Genomic DNA, 23,266 nt, shown 5'->3' on the forward strand with positions numbered 1-23,266 from the left:
GTCACATACAAGTATCTGTTTGAGTCTCTGTTTTCAATTCTTTTGGCTATATCCCTAAGAGTGCAATTGCTGGATTATATGGTAATTTTATGTTTAACTTTTTGAGGAACTGCCAATTTTCTACAGTGACCACCATTTTACATTTCCAAGCAATGTATGAAGGCTAGAATTTTTCCACATTCTTGCCAACACTTGTTTTTTTCCTGTTTTTAAATTGTAGCCACCCTAGAAGGTATAAAGTGGTATCTCAGTGTGGTTTTGATTTGCATTTCCCTAATAACTAATGATCCAGAGCATCTTTTCATGTACTCATTAGCCATTTGTGTATCTTCTTTGGAGAAAAGTCTAATCAAGGCCTTTGCCCATATAAAAGTTGGATTATTTGTCTTTTTGTTGTTGAGTTGCTTCTTTTCCTTTTAAAACTCCGAGTGTTACTGCCAGGGTAAACTAGTATAACCCTTTTAAGGAATCAATTAGAATATTCATATTTTATTTACTTTTTTAAATGTTTTATTTTTTTATTCATGAGAGTCAGAGAGAGAGAGAGAGAGAGAGAGAGAGAGAGGCAGAGGCAGAGGGAGAAGCAGGCTCCCCGGAGCCCGATGCAGGACTTGATCCCAGGACCCTGGAATCATGACCTGAGCCAAAGGCAGACGCTTAACCATCTGAGCCACCCAGGCGCCCCAGAATATTCATATTTTATGACCTAATAATACCAATTCTAGGAATTGACTAAGAGAAAATATTATACATATTTGTATGTGAAGATAGTTGTAACATTGTTTCTTTAGGTAAAAGTTAGAAATAACCTAAATGTCCAACAACAGATTAAACTAGTACATTCACATTATAGAATATTATAGTCATAAGGGGGAAAAAAAGAATATTAGTCAATATATAAAAAGAGAAATGTACTTAACATATTAAATAAAAAGTAGTATAGGGGTGCCGGGGTGGCTCAGTCAGTTAAGCGTCTGCCTTTGGCTCAGGTAATGATCCCAGGGTCCTGGGATTGAGCCCCGTGTCAGGCTCCCTGCTCAGCAGGAAGTAAGGCTTCTCCCTCTGCCCCTCCCTCTAGCTCGTGTGCTCTCTCTCAAACAAATAAAAAATCTTAAAAAAGAAAAAAGTAGTGTAACAAAAATTTTAAAAAACTGCTTAAATTCCTAGGCGCCTGGGTGGCTCAGTCGGTTAAGCGACTGCCTTCGGCTCAGGTCATGATCCTGGAGTCCCGAGATCGAGTCCCGCATCGGGTTCCCTGCTCAGCGAGGGGCCTGCTTCTCCCTCTAACCAACCCTCCCCCCTCTCATGTACTCTCTCTCTCTCTCTCATTCTCACTCTCTCAAAATAAATAAATAAATCTTAAAAAAAAAAAACTGCTTAAAAAATATGGAAAAATTACTTAAAGAAAACTAATGGTCTAGCAATTGGGGGACTAAACGATGATACAGCTATATGATGGAATATTATATTACAGTTATTATATATTATATTAAACAAATTATGTTTTTCAAGAATATTTAATGATTTGGGGAAAATGCTCTTATAAGAAATTCATCAATATAGGGCGCCTGGGTGGCTCAGTCGTTAAGCGTCTGCCTTCGGCTCAGGTCATGATCCCAGGGTTCTGGGATCGAGCCCCGCATCGGGCTCCCTGCTCAGCGGGAAGCCTGCTTCTCCCTCTCCCGCTCCCCCTGCTTGTGTTCCCTCTCTCGCTGTGTCTCTGTCAAATAAATAAATAAAATCTTTAAAAAAAAAAAAGAAATTCATCAATATATTATATCAAAGATTATTGAGGAGGAGGAACACTGGTGAATTTTCTTTTCTTTTGTATGTTTTCCTATATTTTCTCCAATCAGTAAAAATATATCAAAACAAATATAATGCAATTAAATGAACAAAAAAAAGAGAAATACACTATAATATTCACAATATGTATGCTTGAATCTTTTTATTTCTATTTTTCAAAATTTTACGGTAATTACAGTTAAGTGCTTATCTCCTTTGTACAAGAAAACCTTTTAAAGCAATTTAAAATACATATAAAATTGGTTATTTTTGTTAAACCAATCTATAACTGGATTCAATTTATTGACTGTTTAACTGGCCTAATTATACTAATATGAAAAAAAGGACTCACTTTTCGGAGTAGATGTTGTTGATGGCAAGGGTAAACAGAATGGTTCGCAGGACAGGCAAGAGCCTGCCTGGGTTCAAATCCTCGTTCTGCCACCAACCTACCCTTGGGAACTTAAGCTCTGTGTGCCTCAGTTTCCTCAGTTATAAAAAGGAAATTAACAACACCTACCTCATAGGACTGTCGTAAGATTTAGATAAGTTAATAAAGGCAAAACACAGAGAATGGTACCTGGTACACAGGAAGTTCTCAAGAAATGTTCGCTCTGGATGCTGAGAATGAGGACAGCAGTCAGCACCCTCCACGACAGGCACTGTGTGCTAAATCCCTTACATACTTACTACAATCCTATGAATAATAACTGATGTTCAGTAAGTGAAGCGTCTGCTTCCTTCTTACTTGTTTTTTTAAAGATTGTATTTATTTGAGAAAGAACACGCGTGCGCACACAAACAGGGATGGGAGGGGCTGAGGGAGAAGCAGGCTCCCCACTGAGCTGGGAGCTGGATGCAGGGCTCCATCCCAGGACCCTGAGATCATGACCTGAGCTAGACCCTTAACCGACTGAGCCACCCAGGCGCCCCTGCTTCCGTCTTACTAACAAAATCTAACCTGTAACAGTATCTTCTAAAATGCAGCTATCCAAATTTTCTTGTAAATAAAAAGGTTTACGTATAAATGTCTGAACTGTCCATTCCGTGCTCTCTATCTGATTGTTCAACACCAGAACTGTTAAATGTTACAAAGCTGCAAAGACATCACAAAAATATACAGGAAATCCACTCTTGGTTTCATTATTTAATACTTATGTACTTACTTATGAGAGTAGCAACAACTTCAAAACAAATGAGTTGGTTGTTCTGGAATAATTTTACAAATGGAAATGCCAAGAGCGGAAGATATGGTGTGTCGCTAAAGATGGCAGACCAGTGAGCTAATGCAGATAGGGTTCTGTGAATCAGATAAGGAAATAAAGACCAGAGAACAGTTTATTATTAAAATTTGACTAAATAATATATTCACCTGATAAAAAATTTGCTACGGAAGGTATATTTGATGAAAATTCTCCCTCCTACCTTTATCATCTAGCTTACTTCCCCAGAACCACTGTTAAAAGTAGAGATCCTTTTTTAAAAAATCAGAAAGATTGGTATAAACATTGTTTTACACCTTGTGTTTTTCACTTAATAGTATCTTGGAAATAGTTCATTATCAGTAGATGTGGAGCTTTGATACAAGATAGTTTTGTATAGATACACCTAATTTCTTTAACTTGGCCTTACTGGGCATTTAAGTTGTTTCTAATCCTTTATAAATAATGCCATGCTTAATGTTTTATTTACATCATTCTTCATGTAGGAATATAGATTTGGATAAATTCCTAGAAGTGGAATTGCTGAATCAAAAAACATGTGCATTAATTTCAATAGCCAGTGCCAAATTATTCTTTGCAAAAATAGTGTCTATTCGCATTCTCATTAGCAGAGTAAAGGGATGCCCATTTTCTCACTCTGGCCAATGTGTTTTATTATCAACCTTCTTTTTAAACCTTTAGTCTAGGTGAGAAATGGTATTTCAATGTGGTTTTAAATGTATACGTGTATACATATTTTCATTGTAATTTTAATTGGCATTTATTATAAGGGAGGTACAGCATCTTTTCATGTCTAAGAACCATAACCCCACCTATGAACTACACATTCAATCCTTTTTCCATTTTTTATTCGTTGGTCCTTTCCACGCTCATTTAAATGAATACTTCATATAGAAACCAGTCTTTTACTTGTCCTATGTTTTGTATATACTTTCTCAGTTTTACCTATGTCTCTGGGGAATTTTTTTACATGTAGACGTTCGTGTTCATAGCAATCTCTTCTGGATATGTCAGGTTTAAAAAGGCTTGCCTTACTCTAGGGCTATAATTCTCCCACCTTTACTTCTGATACTTTTAAGGTTTCCCTTTTTTAAAAACCTTTTGTTTTGAGATAGTTTTAGGTTTACAAAAAGTTGCAAAATCAGTAGAGAGTTCCTGTATACCTTTCATTCAAATTACTCTGTTAACATCTTGCATAAATATAGTACAATTATCAACACTAGGAAATTAACACTGGTACTGTGCTATTAACTAAATCAGACTTCATTCAGATTTTATCATTTTTCCCATTTTGCTATGTCATTTTTTCGTTTTGCCAATCTAGGATGCAACACTGTATTTCTTTGCTAAGTCCCCATAGGTTCTTCCAATGTGGAAGCTCCCAGTTTCTTATCTTTTGGACACTGACATTTTTGAGGAATACCACACAGTTATTTTATAGATTGTCCCTCAATGTTTTCTCACAATTTTAGAGTGAGGTTATAAATTTCTGGCAAGAATACCAAGAAAGTGATGTACAACATACTGATGTGTATTATTACTGGTGATTTTAAATCTGACTACTTGGTTAAGGTAGTATCGGCCAAGTTTCTCTACTATAAAATTACTATCTTCCCATTTGTAATTAATAAATATCTCTAGGAAGATACACACATTGCTGTGATATACCGAACATACCTCTGTAATACTCTGAGTAGTTTCCTGCTTTTGATGGGGTATTTCTGCTGAAGGTTGAGAAATGCCACATGAACACCCTTATCTTCCAGGCTGCTAAATGCCGTATGGTTTTCAGGCAGTTGTAGAAGAGAACGCCAAATGAACATTCTGGAACAAAAACGTAATTTTAACCAAGAAAAATTTGGGGGGTTAATTGATTTAACATGAAAGAAAGTAAATTTTACCTGTATTTCATTGGATATTCACCATAGCCTTTTAATAAGACTTGTAAACGCTTTTTGTTTAAGCCATCGGACAACTCATTCTTTAAAAAAATAAATAAATAAATAATATCAGTAAGTGACATAATCACAAAACTGAAAAGGTCATCTAGCCCACAGTGGCTTTCCAGCTTTACTTACTTATTTATTTAAAGATTTTATTCATTTATTTATTTATTTTAGAGGAGGGAGGAATGAGCAGGGGGAGGAGCAGAGACAGAGGGGGAAAGAATCTCAAGTAGACACCACGCTGAGCATGGATTCTGATGCAGGGCTCGATCTCACGACCCTGAGATCATGACCTGAGCTGAAACCAAGAGTTGGACGCTCAACTGACTGAGCCACCCAGGTACCCCGTAGCTTTCCAATTTTAGAACACTACACGCAGTAAAAAAATATTTTTACAAAATGGGACTCTCCATTCCCTCTCTCTCTCTCTCTCTCTCTCCAGTGCACATGTACACAGTAGATAAAGTTCATGACATATCACCCTAGACCTGGGTTTGGCAAACTTTTTCTGTAAAGGGTCAGAGAGTAAATGTTTTAGGCTTTGTGGGTCAAGAGATAAAATCAAGGATATTATGAAGATACTTAAAATGTAAACATTTAAAAATGTGAAACTTATTCTTAGCTGGAGGAGCCAGATGTGGCCCGTGGGCTGTCACCTGCTAATCCCAGCGGCAAGAGCAACGCATCCTGGTATTTTCTTCCTTCTTTCTCTCCCCACCCTTTCACTTTTTTCCCCCCTTCTTACTTTTTTTTTGTTTTTAGGATTTTATTTATTTGACAGAAGAGACACAGCGAGAGCAGGAACACAAGCAGGGGCAGAGGGAGAGGGAGCAGCAGGCTTCCCGCCGAGCAGGGAGCCTGATGTGGGGCTCAATCCCAGGACCCTGGGACCATGACCCGAGCCAAAGGCAGATGCTTAACAACTGAGCCACAGGTGCCCCTCCCCCTTCTTACTTTTAAGTCAATTTTTATCTTGATGGAAAATTACTTTATAGATTTGGGGATGATAAAGCCATTTTCAGAGATGACCTCATTTGATGCTAACAACTCAACAAAACAGATGAGATGTTGTATTTTCTTTGAGAAAACAGGTAGGTCAGAGCTCAGTGGCACAAACCTGCTCAATAAGTCTTGGCTCAAGACTCAAAGCCAGATTTTCTGACTTAGTTCAATGCCCCTCCTTTTATTTTACCATAAAAAACAGGTAATCCAACATAAGAGGGGGTGAAGGGAAAACCCAAGATGATGGTGAATGAAGATCCCCCATTGAGAGCCATGCGCCAGAGACTGAAGGCTGGGGCAACAGGCTCTAGGAAAGAGACACATTCATTCCCGTCATCTGCAAGACACCTGCTGCCACTGGAACCTCTTTGTAAACAAAGATAAAACGCCCAGGTGAGTTTGGCCTGAGTTTTATCTGTTCTTATCTTGACCACAGACAGATGAAGTTCCTGCTTCCCCGTCCATATCCCGACGCCAAAATTAGTGGACGAGATGCATTTCACCCCGAACATGGGTTCTACTTTGACCTACTCCTGCTCCTTGACGGATTGCTTAGAAGCAGCCCGCTCCCTGACACATTTCTGTAGGATTTCCGAATTTGACTCACACTAGAACACTGCCAGATGCCCTGATGATGGTGGTGCCTCTTTTATTTCCCAGAAGTCAACTGTGATCATGTCCTCAGTTTTCTCAGAAAAGCCTCCTATAAATTCTCAGGAAAGCTGAGGTCAGACCATGTCTCAGAGCTATCATTCAGCCTATTTTCTCAATCCCCGAACAGGAACAATATTGTCTAATCTTTAACAGCTAGACTTGTGCCTGCTAGGTTAGCTTTTTAAAACTAACCAATATTTTTGGAGGGGAGCTTGGTGGGGGATGGGATAATTGGGTGATGGGCATTAAGGAGGGCATGTGTTGTAATGAGCACTGGGTGTTATATGTAATGAGCAACTGATGAATCACTAAATTCTACCCCTGAAACTAATAATACACTATATACACTATATATTAATGGAATTATTTATTTATTTTTAAAAGATTTCATTTATTTGTTTGACAGAGAGACACAGCAAGAGAGGGAACACAAGCAGGGGGAGTGGGAGAGGGAGAAGCAGGCTTCCCGCCGAGCAGGGAGCCCGACGCAGAGCTTGATCCCAGGACCCCGGGATCATGACCTGAGCCAAAGGCAGACACTTAACGACTGAGCCACCTAGCACCCTGTTTATATTCCTTTTTAAAAAATGTATTTACTTATTCAAGTAATCTCTACAGCCAACGTGGGGCTTGAACTCACAACCCCAAGATCAAGAGTCACATGCTTTTCTGACTGAGCCAGCCAGTCACTCCAAGATATTTTATTTCTTCTGCTTATATGAAGTTTTCAATATGGGATGAGTATTTGCTGTATACAGCGCATCTCAGTCCAGACTAGGCACATCTCAGGTACTCAGTAGCCACATGTGGCTAGTGGCTAGCATACTGGACAGTGCAATTCTATACTGTTTTGACTTCTTTAAAAACCATAAACATATACTAATTACATACTTAAAATTTAGAAGGCACATTTTAACTTCAGTTACACCTTTCTTCTCTTTTCTTTCCTTTAACTTCTGAGAGAGAGAAGAGTGATGATGGCCTAAGGTATCATCAATCTTGTCCACAGCAGTCATGACAAACAAAAATGTAATTATAACATATTCTTACCTCTTTATTTTCAAAACTACCAGCCAGGTCTTGCTTTAGTATTCTGGTTTGTATTTTGTTTTCCCTTGATTTTGCTGGCCGCAGTACTCTTCCTGTTGTTACTTTTATCTTAAGGTCACCAGAATTCAGTTTACTCTTGGGCAAATCTTCAATCACTTTGACTAAGGGAGGAGGTGGCTAAAAGGGGGAAAAAATAAAATCTAGTGGTTATCCTTGGAAAAGAGACCTGTCCACGTAGGATTTACAAAATTTGTTGTGATCAATTTCATGATGTGCCTTAACATACATCATTATTCTTCAAGCAAAAAGTGTACATAAAATATCCAAGAATGTTTCCTTGTCATTAAATCAAAACAAATTTCTGCCAAATTCCTTTGAAGAACACAATAAAGATACCTGATTAACAATAGAGAATTTAATTATCCCTTGAAAGCTGGCCTTAAATCATAGTATATCAATCCATTTTTTTTAAAAGATTTTACTTATCTATTTGAGAGACAGCATGAGAGAGAGCAAGCAAGCATGAGGGGGGTGGGGGGCAGAGGCAGAGGGAGGAGTAGACTCCCCACTGAGCAGGGAGCCCAATGCAGGGCTCAATCCCAGGACCCCAGGATCATGACCTGAGCCGAAGGCAGATGCCCCAATCCATTTTTCTATATACTTGCGCAATAAAGTTAGTAGTTTGGTGATAATCAGCAGAGAAGGCACAGTTGGACGAGGGGCCCTCCTAGAATGGGGAGAGAAGCACCCTAATATTCTTTGGGCTCAAGTGAATTTCTGAGAGAGGTCAAATGATATTCCTCTAGAGGCATGGGACGCCTGCCTCTGTCCCTGGCTCCACAGAGAAGGCTGTTAGTCCCCTATGGCATCAACAGCTTAACGGGCAATTTGGACAGCACCACTTAGAGTCTTAATCCTCATTTCTATGGGAAAATAACAAGAAAATTAACCCCAACGATTTACTTAAGGAAAAATGATTCACTAACACATTTTCTCTATGAATAATACCACTTTAAAATAAAAAGATCTTCCTTGTTCAAAGGAAATGAGCAGATAAGGTAACTCAGGCTTCCTGAGTTCTAAATATTAATGAAAGTACAATGGCTTTCACAGACCATTTAAATGTTTGAGGCCTTCATTGCTACAAGTTTCCTTAGTAATTAGCCCAGACCCAAATCAAAGACTAGGTGGATGTGTGATTTTTAAAAAATTTTTCTGAAAGCCAAAGTGCCAATTGCTTTCATATGAAAACAGAGAACACAGGGAAGACCCCATATGTCCAAATGAACACATCAGATTTCAGAAAAACACGTTAGACACAGTACCTCGTATTCACATTGTCATGAAAGCCAGAACAGTGATCTTCCAAGATAATGTCTAATGAAAATGAATCACCACTCCTCAGGAAAGCTCTCTGAAAAGGACACCAAACTTTTTGACCTCTTCCCCTCACACTCCCAAAAGAATAAAGCAGAACAAAGCAAACATCTTGACCCTTTTCCATAACATAGACTACTAAAAAGTTACTTTGAGGTTTCTAAGATTTTTCTCATGTTATCTTCAGAGGTTTAGGACTTCTGCTTTTGAAACTTGCAGCCTACTGTCTGAATCCAAAAAAGTCTTCTCTGGGGCGCCTGGGTGGCTCAGTCGGGTAACACGGTTGACTTCAGCTCAGGTCATGAACTCAGGGTCCTGGGATTGAGCCCTGTGTCTGGTCCGTGCTTGACGGGGAGTCTGTTTCTCCTTCTCCCTCTGCCCTCCCCGCAACCCCCTGCTCATGCTCTCTGTCTCGTGCTCTCAAATACATAGAATCTTTAAAAAAAGTCTTCCCTATTGCCGACTGCAGTACGATGAATACATAACACTGTAAAATGTATACAGTAGGTAATGTGATAATACACATGGCATAGATACTAAATTTTTGTTTTAAAATTATTATAAAAAGCATTTAAAGTTGTAACTGTTTCTAGAAGATTTTTTAAATAGTGTTTTTCTCGGATACACGGTCATTTATTCATATCTAGAAAAAAACACAAGGATAATGGAAAGTATAACAATAGCTCTGACCAAAAAAAAAGTATGATGGCCACCTATTCTATGATTTAATTTTTCAATTCTTTATCTATGAAATGCAATTAGAAATGGTCTGACTTCTAAATATTGCCCATCTTTCTAACCTCAATCCATTCTTCTCAATCTTTATTAAAATTTTTATTCTAGTGCCACGTTTTTTCTCTTGAACTTCATGTGCTTCCACGAAATACATACTCCCAAAAGTTAGGGCCTGAGATATGACCTGCAGAGCCAATACCTTAGTAGTGTTAAAACTTCAACAAAGAAGTAGCAATTAGCTTACTTATTAGCACAATTAACACCAATAATTCTCCAATGGCCAAAAAACAGGACTTGAAGGAATGGAACATGGGTCAGTTCTATAGGAACTACAGACCTGAGCATTCGTGTAAGCCTTCAATAGCCAGGAAGACACTGGTGATGTGTACAAAAGAAAAAGAAAAAAAGATCCTCCTCCTCCTGTTATACTCCAGCTTTTCCGGTCAATATGATGTTAATTTGCTTAACAAACAGCAGAGAGGAAGTCACTGACTTACTCTTACTTTGGTTTTTCTCGGATCTCTCCCCGCTTCTACTAATAACATGTACCTAGCTCCTGCAAAATTCAGCTAAGCTGAAAAGTCCCATTAAGAGCAAATAATGTTATTAAAGTTTTTAAAGTTTACGAGAACAGTAGACTCTAATTCCATATGGTTAAAGAAAATGTACGCATGTGCGTGTGAGCACACACACACACAGAGTAGATTCTCACTATTCACAGTAGTTCTGTTCTATAAAGAAGCCACAAGTACCGAGTTAGGGAAATACTGAATCACCAATCCTAGGAGAAATACAGTTAGGTCCTTGTGAGCCAGTGATCACAGCATTTCTGTCAGCCAATCAAGACGTAACTTTGTTTAGTGTATGTTTGTGTTTAAAGACACTGATTTCACATATATTGTTGATTCATGAGCATTGAACTCATGCCAACAGCACTATAACACGTGCCTGAACGAAGCTTATGCATCTCAACCTTCTTGTGCTTAGCACTGCAGTACTGTGTGTGTCAGGGGGTCCATTTTAAAGAGCAAAAACAACAAAAAGGACAGACATGTGAAAAATGTGACCGCAAACAGACCAGGGAAAGGACACTGGTTTGCAGGATGGGAGCGGAAATAAGGAGGCCAAGTGCTGGCGGCTGTGAGCTCGGCTGAGGACGGCAGGCCGGCAGCTCAGCTCTGCGCTGCCCCGCACGTGTGAACACCTGTCACTGTGCGCTGACTACTGCCTTGGGTCACAAATGTATTTTTACCAGGAGGTGAATTGATATTTACAGAATCTATAAATAATGAGGACGGACCCTCTACATTTACAAACATAGGAAAAAAAGCCTGGGGAAGTATACACCTCAAAATCATCCAAGAAAGGAGAGACTGCGTGAGTCTCGTCTGTTTATCCATATCTTTTGATTTTCTTTTTTCTGCGTTAAGACACTTACTTGTCCAGCTAAAAAAAAAAAAAAAAGATAAAAAGGACAAGAAGGAGCAGACACGTAGCAAAAAGCCTATCATTTTAAGAACAGAACACAGGCCCTGCTAAGGACTAGCTGTGTGATGAGGCTGAGGCATGAGCTTCTTCCTCCATAAAAGGAAATCGTTAGACCAGGTGATCAGCAAAGCCCCTCTCAGGGCCAAGGACACGGCCCCAGACCTCACAAGGCTGCACAAAGACAATGAGACCCGGCAACAAGCCAGGGAAATTCTAGATAACCATAAAAGAGAAGTGGGAAGTATATTTTAGGTGAAATGAACAATGCAGCAGATGTAGAAATGAGAATGGGGTCTATGGGGGGACAGTGAGGGAAGTTACAAGTCTGGGGAAGTAAGTTAGACAAGCAGACCAGACAAGATTACAGAGTCTGGACTTAAAGTGGCAGACAAAAGGAAGGGAGCCACCAAAGTAGCACTATTTTAGAAATGATGATGACAGTATTATTTTAGAAACATGCTATATAAAGGATGGACTGATGGGCAGAGGCAGGCCCTGAGGGCTCCGAGTTTTTTTTAAGGATTTTATTTGTTTATCTGACAGAGAGAGACACAGCGAGAGAGGGAACACAAGCAGGGGGAGTGGGAGAGGGAGAAGCAGGCTCCCGGTTGAGCAGGGAGCCCGATGCGGGGCTCGATCCCAGGACCCTGGGATCAAGACCTGAGCCGAAGGCAGACACTTAACGACTGAGCCCCCCAGGCGCCCCTGAGTTTTGGTGTATTGGCTTAAATAACTGAACTCAAGAGTAGTTACTGAGTACAAATACAGGGACAGCTAACGTGGAGATGGACAAGAGGCAGCACTTATACAGATATTATTTCAAACTTAAGAACCATGACTTGATATTGACTAGATCTAAAGATGTACAGGAACAGTCGTAGTGCTCCAAGATTTCTAACCTATAAGATGGGAAGAAAGACTGAGACAGAAATGAAGAGACAGACTGAAGATCTCTTTTGGGAAGGAGATCATGACAGGCACGCTGAATGGGATAGGGACCCCACAGATGCCTGTTAGGCAGGCAGCAACTTAAGAAAGGAGCATAGCTGTGAAGAGTGTGAAGGGGCCTGGCTGGCTCAGTCGGTAGGGCATGTGAATCTTAATCTCGGGTTGTAAGTTCGAGCCCCACGTTGGGGGTGGAGATTACTTAAGATTAAAATCATGGAGGAAAGAAAAAAAGCATAGAGATGTGGCTTTGGGAGAAGAGGAAAAAAAAAAAAAACAAAACAAAGCCCAGAAGTATGGATAAAGTCCAGGGAATTTAGAAAATCAGAGCATAAAGATTTTATTTTTTTGTTTTTGTTTGTTTTTAAGATTTTATTTATTTATTTGAGAGAGAGAGGGGAAGGAAAAGCACAGCAGCAGACTCCTCGATGAGCAGGGAGCCCAATGCAGGGCTTGATCCCAGAACCCTGGGATCATGACCTGAACTGAAGGCAGATGCTTAACTGACTGAGCCACCCAGGCACCCCAAGATTTTATTTTTGATGATATATTTAAATCTTAAAAAAAACCCATGATAGGGGTGCCTGGGTGGCTCAATTGTTAAAAGCGTCTGCCTTTGGCTCAGGTCATGATCCCAGGGTCCTGGGATCGAGCCCCGCATTGGGCTCCCTGCTCAGCAGGGAGCCTGCTTCTCCCTCTGCCTGTCTCTCTGCCTGCTTGCGCTATCTCTCTGTCAAGTAAATAAATAAAAAAATCTTAAAACAAAACAAAACAAAACCCATGATATTCTTTACTTGATAACATACCTTATTTATTTCTTGTGTTAGAGCTTGAACTGAATATATGTTCAGACTTCCATTTTCCATAATAGATGCAATGTACCGTCCATGTGGGCTAATTACTGATGAGCTAATTCCTTCATCAAGGCTCCCAATTTCAAAGAGAAGTTTACAAGTCTGTATATTAACAAATCTCATTACACCATCTTGACTTAGCACTCCAAGAACCTAGGAGTAGAGAGAAACAATATATGAGCTCCAAAAACACATTTAAAAGTCCAATGTCTCAGACATTAACTAGACTTATTATAGTGATCATTACACAATGTATATAAATATCAAATCATTATGAAGCTAATGTTTTATGTCAATTATACCTTCATTTAAAAAAAAAAGTCAACTCCCTAAACATCAAACTAGACACATTTACATGTACATATGTGTATGTAGCTATATATGGGTTTTTTTGTTTGTTTGTTTGAGGGGAAGATAGTCAGAGATTATATTCGCAAAGAGCCATCATATATTTCAAAATCTCTAATTACGGCTAATGTAGATTTGCCCTATTGAGGCCCAGATAAGCCTGACTCTGACCAGCACCAGCAAGGTGCCCATCCTGGGAGACTATGGCAGGGAGCATCTGTACTAATCCCTTCGGAGGGAATACAGATGATTAGACAGTCCTTAACTTTGACCTCCACTCTAGCTGTCAGATGCAAGGAGGGGGGAGGGTTTGTTTTCCTTTACCATCCCCACAGCTTGATCAGAACTAGCATTTGTCCTGCTGCCCCCACATAAACCTGACTCTGGCAGGTGTAACATTTGGCGAATAGAGAAAAGAAAGTCTGTGGGCTGCAAGGAAGGGTAAGAAGGAATCTAGTTTTTAAAGGGGGAAAAACTTAGTTTTAACTCATGTAATTTGAAAAACTGAAAACATGTACTAAAAAAGCATAAGTCAATACACAACAGACCCCTTTACTGTCTTGTCTATGCACGGGTTCTTTCCCCAATGCTGGGGCTGGCAAGCTGTGCCGCCACGGACCGCATGAGACGCTGATGTCACTTGTTACATGAAAGACGACAGCCTGGGAGTGGCTGGAGACAGTCTGAAGGTGGCAATCTCTTCTGTTGAGTCAGGCTGTAGGAAACCCCCTCACTCACAGTTGATGCAACTTTTCTAGAGGGCAATTTGGCAAGATCCTCAAAATTATAGATGCACATAATCCTAATACTACTATTTCAGTTCTGGGATTTTATCCTATGGAGAGGATGTATGAAATGGTGTGTGCAAAAAGTTATTCAGTGCACCATTATTTGTTTGTTTGTTTTAAGATTTTATTTATTTGAGAGAGAGAGAACACGAGCAGGGGGAGGGGCAGAGGAAGAGAGAGAAACAGACTCCCTGCTGAGTGCGGAGGGCTCAATGTGGGGCTCGATCCCAGGACCCTGAGATCAGAACCTGGGCTGAAGGCAGACGCTTAACCAACTGAGCCACCCAGGCATCCCTCAGTGCACCATTATTTGTAATAAAGAAGGACTAAAACCAGGCTAAATGCCCAATAACAAAGCACTGGTTAAAAAACTATGAAATACTATGCAGCTGTAAAAAAAAAAAAAAGGAAGTTCTGTACTGACCATCTTCAAGGTCAATTAAGTGAAGAAAAGCAAAAAAAAAAAAAAAAGTGAAGAAAAGCAAGGTGCAAAGCTGCATAAGAAAGTGGGAGAAACAGGAGTGTTAGAACAACAGTGGTTATGGAGAGTGAGTAACTGGGCAAACGGGAGAGAAGAATAAGAGATTTCAACTTCATTGGCTTTTTATTTATTTATTTTTTATGTTTTCAACCTTGTAAATGCACTATCTATTCAAAAAACTTACGTTGGGGCATCTGGCTGGCTCGGCTGGCAGAGCACGCAACTCTTAATCTCAGGGTCATGAGTTATATATAACTTGTTAAAGTACAAGACTCAAAACAGTCAATTTAAAATAAGAAAGTTAAGGTCTGACTACTCAACTGTTAAAAAGAAAAATGGTGTGAGGGTGGCCTGGCTGGTTCAATCTGTAGAGAATGTGACTCTTGATCTCAGGGTCATGAGTTCAAGCCCTATGCTGGGCTTGGAGTCTACTTTAAAAAAAAGAGTAAAATGAATAAAATACATGAGCACAGAAAATTTTTACAAAATAGTATGTAGAGGGGGGAATACTTTGTAAACTAGGCAAGATACAAAGAAAACATGCTTCATAAAACTGAGGCAACAAGTTATGGTAGATAAAACAGTACAACACAGAGAAAATTTTAATTCTACTCCCCCCTTTAAACCTTACAATTAATAGGAAAGTTGTACAAGTCACTTAATGCTTCTAAGCTTTAATGTCAGTCTATGTAATGGTGAGAATACCTTCCCTATACGCAAATAAAAAATAACATGCTAAAGCATGTAAACCGTAAAGCATGACATAAATTTAAAGTATATTGATTTTAGAAAAAGGGTTGTCAGTAATATACAGAACCTAATATTGTAAATTTTTTTCAATTTCAGACTCTTCGTAATCTTAGCAATTTCAAGTCCTTGTAATAATCACGGTACAAAAGCAAAGATGGTTCAGAAATTGTATAACGTCCTACCTTTATATTACTAACCTGATTGGAACCAGCATCAAAACTATCAGGGAGAAATTCTAGGTGGCGGATGGCGCGAACTTTAGTAGGCATCTGAATAATTCTGAAGAGCTGTTTAGCTTCCAAGCACCACAAGTGAAGATGATTTGATTTCCCTCCAGCGGCCAGGATTCGACCATCTCTGCAGAACAAAAGGTGAGAAAGTACGCCTAAGTGGACTGTTTACAGCAGTACTGTCCAATATGATCCAACAGGATCTGTGCCGCCTGATATGCTCACTACTGGCCACGTGTGACTGAGAACTTGAAATGTGGCTAATGCTTCTGAGGAAATAAAATAATTTAATTTTTACTAAACAGTCCCATCCATACAGCGGCTACCATACAGGAAAGCTCAGGTTCACAGCATATATATTTTTTACCTATTCTACTAAGACATCAGCTTACCAAGTACTTGTTTGATCACTTGATTGAGGATTTCTGAGTAACATTTATCTTTTATAGCATAATCTCAATCCAACTTCTATATTTCACACAGGACTATACTGAGTTGGGACAGCACCGATACATGAAAACCCCAAAAACCCCAACTTTTTTTTCCTGCTCAAAGCAAGCTACTTTTATACAGTATGAAAAGAATAAGCTGTATTAACTTGCAATGCTGTTGCTCATTCATTCACCAAGGACTTGTAAAGTGTCTACTACAAGCCAGGTATCATCTCAGGCACCAGGGACATAAATGGTGAATAAGGCAGGTAGGATCCCCGCTCTTGTGGGATTTTTCAGTCTAGAGGAAGGGAAGCAAAAAAATGAACTTGATCTCAGCTGACGACAGTTCTATAAAGAACTATAAAATGAGATGGGAGTTATAGAGTTGGGAAAGGAGGAAGAATTCCATGCTGGCTGGTATTCCAGACTGGTCAACATGTGAGTGTTCAGAAAGGAATAAGGTTAGCCACCTAATGAAGAGAGAGAAGTCACACTCAAGTGTGGCTGGAATTGTGTTAAAGGAAAAGGAAACAGGAGGAAAGAGAGGAAACCTGAGGCCAGATGACAGAGGCCTCAGGGATATTATGGGGAGTTTGGGTTTTATTCTAAATACAAGGGAAAGCCTTTCAAGGGAGTTCAATAAGGAAGTGACATGATTTGACTTATGACTTAAAAAGACCACTCTATCAGGGTGCCTGGGTGGCTGAGTCAGTTAAGCATCTGACTCTTAGCTCAGCTCAGGTCTTGACCTCAGGGTCCTGAGTTCAAGCCCCGCATTGGGCCCCACACTGGGCATGGAGCCTACGGAAAAAAAAATTAAAAAACAAAAAACACAAAAAAACAACCCCCACCCCACTCTATCTGCTATGTAGAGACTGACTTTAGGAAATGGAATTGAGGGGCACCTGGGTGGCTCAGTCAGCTAAGCGTCTGCCTTCGGCTCAGGTCATGATCCCAGAGTCCTGGGATTGAGTCCCACGTCGGGCTCCCTACTCAAGGGGAGCCTGCTTCTCCCTCTCCCCACTGCTTATGTTCTCTCTCTCTCTCTAAATAAATAAAATCTTAAAAAAAAAAAAAAAAAGGAAATGAAATGAAATTGAAAACAAGGAGACCAAATAAGGAGACTATTATAGGAGTCTGAAAGAGACCAGGGTAGTTGGAGTAGGGTAATAGCTGTGACATTGCACAAGATCAGACCAATTCAAGATATCATTTGGTGCAGTTGATGGGATTTATTCAAGAAGAGGGTGAGAGAAAATAAGGAAATAACATATATTTTCTAGCTCTTTCACTGAAAAGGCCTAGAGACAATGACCAAATCAGTCACAAGGAGTACCCCTAGCATCCAGGTTAGGTTCTGAAATATCATTACCCACTAAAACGAACCCAGGCGCTTTAGAAAAATGGCTGATTCCAGGTTTGGGACAGAAAATGTTTAAGATAAGCCTGGAACATCTCATCAGATGAGAAAGAATGAGAGCACTCAAAACAGACAACTGGAGTTTTATCAAAGGGGCTCAGAGCCAAATTGAAAGGATCCCAGTGGTCAAAGAGGAGAGAACTGGAGCATCACTAAGAATAATGTCAATGGATTAAATCATGCCGACTGTTTTTAAATCCATTCATTCACAAAGATTAAAGGCAAAGCCTTCACTGGCCACCTCTGAAAGATGCTAATAAACCAACCCATTATTTTTCATAAAAAATTTTTTAGGGGCATTTGGGTGGCTCAGTTGGTTAAACTTAGTCTGACACTTTTTTTTTTTTTTAACGATTTTATTTATTTATTTGAGAGAGAGAAAATGAGAGATAGAGAGCACGAGAGGGAAGAGGATCAGAGGGAGAAGCAGACTCCCTGCCGAGCACGATGCGGGACTGGATCCCGGGACTCCAGGATCATGACCTGAGCCGAAGGCAGTTGCTTAACCAACTGAGCCACCCAGGCGCCCTACTTAGTCTGACTCTTGATCTCAGGGTTGTGAGATTGAGCCCCACATTGGGCTCCATGCTGGGCAGGAGCCTACTTAAAAAAAAAAATTTTTTTTTTTATAGACAGGGAAATCGAGCATTTATCCTGCCTTTCCTTTGCAACTAACTAATAACCAGAGAGTTGATGAGAACAAGTTCCTTTTTATAGAAGGTTTCTAGTAAATAAGGGAAGAAGGAATGACAGAATTAGTGTAGCACCATTTTGCTAACCTCTAATGCAATACTCGTTCCAGGTTATGATCATCGATGGCCACTAATATCACAAGAGAAGTGTTCGTCTGATGAAAGTACACAAACCACCTATCATTATCATGTCTTCCTGACCCCAAATCAAATCTGAATCAGACCAAGCCTCCAATTTACTGTATGACCAGTATACAAGAAACACAGACAAAAGAGGATCATATTAAACACCAATGCAGGGATGCAAAAAGCAAAACCTGAAATACAGAGAGTGCTATAGGACAAATGACCAGTTCCTTAACAAATAAATTGCAAGGAAAACATTAAAAAAGGGATATATATCATCCAAGACACTGTGAACCTTGTTTGGTTCCTGATTTGAACAAAGACTAGATATTTGACAATATTAAGAAATTATTCATTTTTTTTTAAAAGATTTATTTATTTGAGAGAGAGTGAACGAGAGAGAGAGCATGAGTGGAAGGAGGGGCAGAGGGAGGGAGAGAAGCAGACTCTCCCGCAGAGCAGGGAGCCCGACACAGGGCTCGATTCCACGACTCTGGGATCATGACCTGAGCTGAAGGCAGATGCTTAACCGACTGAACCACCCAGGCGCCCCAGAAATTATTCATTTTTAAAAAGTGTGATAAAAGGGTTAATGAACTGGAATTTAAATAAAAACTTGGAAAAAAAAGTGACAATAGTACTATGGTTATGTTCCAAAAAGGACCCTTTTCTTTAGAGATACACACTGAAATATTTATGGATGAAATGATATTGCTTGGGCTTTGCTTTAAGGCAATGCAGTAGGTAGTAGGAGGTAGTAATAGGTTGAGTTATAGATAAAAGTGGCTATAAGTTATCACAGCTAATGAGAACGCTATAATTAGGGTTTCCTGTATTTTTATATTTTTGTGTACATTTGAAATTTGCCAAAATAAGTTAAAAAGTTCTACAGAACATATATAAGTTTGAAGGAAAAATTTCTCATATGACAGTAAGACAATGAAAATTTGTAAAATTTTCCTAGAAGCTAGATTTCTTAAATTCTCAGCATTTTAAAAATGTACATTTGGGGGCGCCTGGGTGGCTCAGTTGGTTAAGCGACTGCCTTCGGCTCAGGTCATGATCCTGGAGTCCTGGGATCAAGTCCCGCATCGGGCTCCCGGCTCAGCAGGGAGCCTGCTTCTCCCTCTGACGTTCTCCCCTCTCATGCTGTTTCTCTCTCTCTCTCTCAAATAAATAAAAAAAAAAATCTTAAAAAAAATGTACATTTGGATCAGAGAGGGAGACAAACCATAAGAGACTCTTAACTCTAGGAAACAAAGTGAGGGTTGCTGGAGGGGAGGTGGGTGGGGGTGTGGGGTAACTGGATGATGGGTATTAAGGAGGGCACGTGATGTGATGAGCACTGGGTGTTATATGCAACTGATGAATCATGAACTCTACCTCTGAAACCAATAATACGCTACATGTTAACTGAATTTAAATAAAATAAAAATTTTTTAAAATGTACATTTGGGGTGCCTGGCTGGCTCAGTTGGAGGAGTGTATGACTCTTGATCTGAGGGTCATGAGTTTGAGCCCCACACTGAGTATAGGGATTACTTAAAAATAAATTAATTAATTAAAAAAAGTGAAATGCACATTACCTGGTCACGGCAAATACTTTGTATAATATACTAGAACTTTCAGGTGGAGCTGGTAATTGATATCTGCAAGAAAGAGTATCACATTCCCAGGCGAAGATGGAATTATCTTTAAAACAGCTGAGGATGGTATTACTTAATGGTAAAAAGAAAACCTAAAGAGAGAGAAAAACAGTTATTGTTCATATAGCCCATAGCCCTCTTTATATTTAAAATTATACAAGTTGTCAAATTTTTTAAAAAAGATTTTATTTATTTATTTGACAGAGAGAGATACAGTGAGAGAGGGAACACAAGCAGGGGGCGTGGGAGAGGGAGAAGCAGGCTTCCCACGGAGCAGGGAGCCTGATGTGGGGCTCGATCCCAGGACCCTGGGATCCTGACCCGAGCCGAAGGCAGACGCTTAACGACTAAGCCACCCAGGCACCCCACAAATTGTCAATTTTTGTTTTAAAAAATTACTTTTTCTTAAACTGGAAAAAATACACATTTATGACATACGACAGGATAATACTGATATCTCATATACTATTATAAAACCGAAAGGAAAAGGTAAAACCCTTTAAATAAAAAAATTGGGGGGGCACCTGGGTGGCTCAGTCACTTAAGTGACTGCCTTCGGCTCAGGTCATGATCCTGGAGTCCCGGGATCGAGTCCCATATCGGGCTCCCTGCTCGGTGGGGAGTTTGCTCCTCCCTCTGACCTTCCCTTCTCTCATGCTCTCTCTCTTTTTCTCTCTCATTCTCTCTCTCTCAAATAAATAAAATAAAAAATCTTAAAAAAAAATCGGGAACTAAAATGACTAGGCAATTCATAAAATACAAAGTAACAATTTTAAAACATCTAACCTTACAGAAAATTCAAGTGAAAATATTGATAGCATTTTATGTGTATCAATTGACTTTAAAAATAACATACATAAATACATACACAAGCTATACATACACTAACATATGTACACTATAAACTACATACTACTATAAACATGACATGAAATACTAACTACTCATAAAGATCACAAATATCAAATGTTGGTGAGAGTATAGGACATGGGCATTGTCCTACTGGGATGCTGGTGATAAAAACTGGTTACAGATACTATACAACGTATCTCAACAGCCTTGAAAATACGTAACTCTTCTGAACTAGTCAATCTGCTTCTAAGAGCTAATCCTTCAGAAGAAAAAATGAGCAAAGTGCTTTAAGATAAATATATACAAAAGTTTGTTGAGCATTACTTATGATGTTTGACTAGTGACTCACTTTGTGCAATGGACAATTGTGACTGAACTTGATATCAAAGTTGGAAATACCACTTTATTCTATTTTTCTATTACATAAGCTCTACGCAATGCTGACTTTTGATAATACAAAGTTTTAGTTAAAATTCACCATTCTCTCGTGAGAATTTCGATGGCCTCCAGTACAATTTTGTGTGTCATTTCTGTAAAGCACACAAAGGGAGGGAGGGAAGGAAAAAGAAAGAAGGAAAGAAAATGGAAGAAACCTATGCCCTAGGAACACCATATTCCTGCCCATCCTCTCAAAATAATCTCCCCAAATAGCCTGGGACATTTCACATGGTTAAATCCTTAGTTACATCTCTAGCTCTTTATTCTTTGATTCCCATCGAGAATAGCCTTCTTAACTGCAAAACAGTTTATTGTAATACTTTATATTTGAACATATTTTGTCCTTGTTTCCGCCAGTTTGTCTTTACAAGCTTTATTATTTTTTAAGAATATATGATTTGGTCTTGTGTTGGAGAGCAACAGGGACTCACTGAGGAGGCAGAACACCTTAAACAAGCTGTAGCCTCTTATTCCGACCCGAATGGTCACACACCTTCATCATTTACTAGTGTCAGAAGCAGGCCTGTTTTCTCTGAAATGCTACATTCTTTGGGGATGAAGTGTTCAACGTCTTGAACACTGGAGTGTCTCTGGAGTATTTACAATCTGGAGGCTTGTCAGCACAGTAATGAGAGGGGGCAGACCGAAAATGGCCAGGGGAAAAGCAGCCTCAACACCAAATCTACTGTGGCTTTCTCCAGCGTTACACACATAATGAATCAATAAGGCACCTAAATGAAATACTTCTGCAAACTTGCATCTAATTTGTGTTGTCACTTAGCCTACTATGTATATATACAGTTAAGAAATGATTCTAATAATGATATTACTATAAAAATTTTACAGGATTGAAACCCCTAATTTTTTTAATAGTTTTTTTTTTTTTTCTTAGAGGTGGAGGGAGGGGAAGAGGGAGAGAAAATCTTAATCAGGCTCCATACCCAGCGTGGGCCTGACACAGGGCTCCATCTCACAGCCCTGAGCTGAAATCAAGAGTTGGATGCTCAACTGACTGAGCCACCCAGGCACCCCAAGAAACCTGTAATTTTTATAACAATAGTTGAAGGCTATTATCACGAACTACTTTTCTCATATACATATAATAGTATCTTTTAAAATAATAAATAGTGCTAAAAAACCCATGCATACACACATACATAATGCACGATGGGACTTACTGGTTAATTAAAACAATCTACTCAGTGTTAATGCTAATAAGACACAATAAAAAATGCTAATTTGACTGCTGTCCTTGCCTGATTCAACCCTCGCTTTTGTCCTTGGCTCACTTTGTCAAAGACAATCTCTGGTAGACTGTTTGCCAACAGATTCAGGAAGATTTATAATAGAAAGGTCTTATTGAAAGAATATGCGATAAATACATTGTGATCTATAATCAATGCACTGAAATGCTCTTTGAAAGCCAATGTTGAAAAAAGTGACTTAAGATTTTTAGTATAATTAGCAATATATTTCTAGAAAAGTAATAAAGTTTATTCCTACTGGGAGAAGCAAAAGCTTAAAAGTTAATGAACACCAACTGCTATTTTAGGGGAATAGCTGTGATAGATTATTGCCTACATGATTATTCATTGCTAGATTTGTGATTTTAATTGCAGATTTTAATGATTATAAAATTGTTCCTAATGAATCATGTCATTATTTAGATAGTGTCATCTCTTGACAATCATAAAAAGCTTAGAAAAATTTCAAAAGCACTAACAAAATATACTTTTTGAAGGGCTGGGTAAAAGGGTAGGGCTGCAGTTTTTCCTCATAAAATACGAAAATCCTAGGCTTTCCAACTCACTTTGAGAGGGATGTGAGTCCTTGTACAGCCTAGGAGTGAAGAATGGTTTTTACACTTTAAAATTATTTCATTGTAGATGGTTAAATAAGTATATACATAATATCCTCAATTTTGCTCTTAGTCTGCAAAACCAAGAATATCTACTATCTGGTTCTTTGAGAAGAAGTTTGCAGGTAATGTACAGACTATGAT

The 23,266-nt window shown here is 39.2% G+C and overlaps 1 protein-coding gene across 5 annotated transcripts in view; it reads right to left on the reverse strand.

Moving 5' to 3' along the window:
* The window catches only part of TBC1D31 (TBC1 domain family member 31), a 66,112-nt gene that overhangs the window by 26,359 nt on the left and 16,487 nt on the right, over positions 1-23,266 (reverse strand). For all 5 annotated transcript variants that reach the window (XR_003609681.2, XM_028105675.2, XM_028105673.2 and 2 more), the window contains exons 5-11: positions 19,915-20,066; positions 15,624-15,783; positions 13,012-13,212; positions 7,661-7,837; positions 4,910-4,989; positions 4,686-4,832; positions 2,952-3,085 (exon numbers count right to left, since the gene is read on the reverse strand). Coding sequence is in view for 4 of the 5 variants with exons in the window: in XM_028105675.2 (XP_027961476.2) it covers positions 2,952-3,085; positions 4,686-4,832; positions 4,910-4,989; positions 7,661-7,837; positions 13,012-13,212; positions 15,624-15,783; positions 19,915-20,066 (1,051 nt within the window). In the remaining variant the exon portion in view is untranslated. The remainder of the gene's footprint in view (positions 1-2,951; positions 3,086-4,685; positions 4,833-4,909; positions 4,990-7,660; positions 7,838-13,011; positions 13,213-15,623; positions 15,784-19,914; positions 20,067-23,266) is intronic.

Source organism: Eumetopias jubatus, unplaced genomic scaffold (genome assembly GCF_037043125.1).
Source record: "Eumetopias jubatus isolate StellerSeaLion01/CBP00866 unplaced genomic scaffold, mEumJub1_p1.0 scaffold_4, whole genome shotgun sequence".
NCBI classification, from domain to species: Eukaryota; Metazoa; Chordata; class Mammalia; order Carnivora; family Otariidae; genus Eumetopias; species Eumetopias jubatus.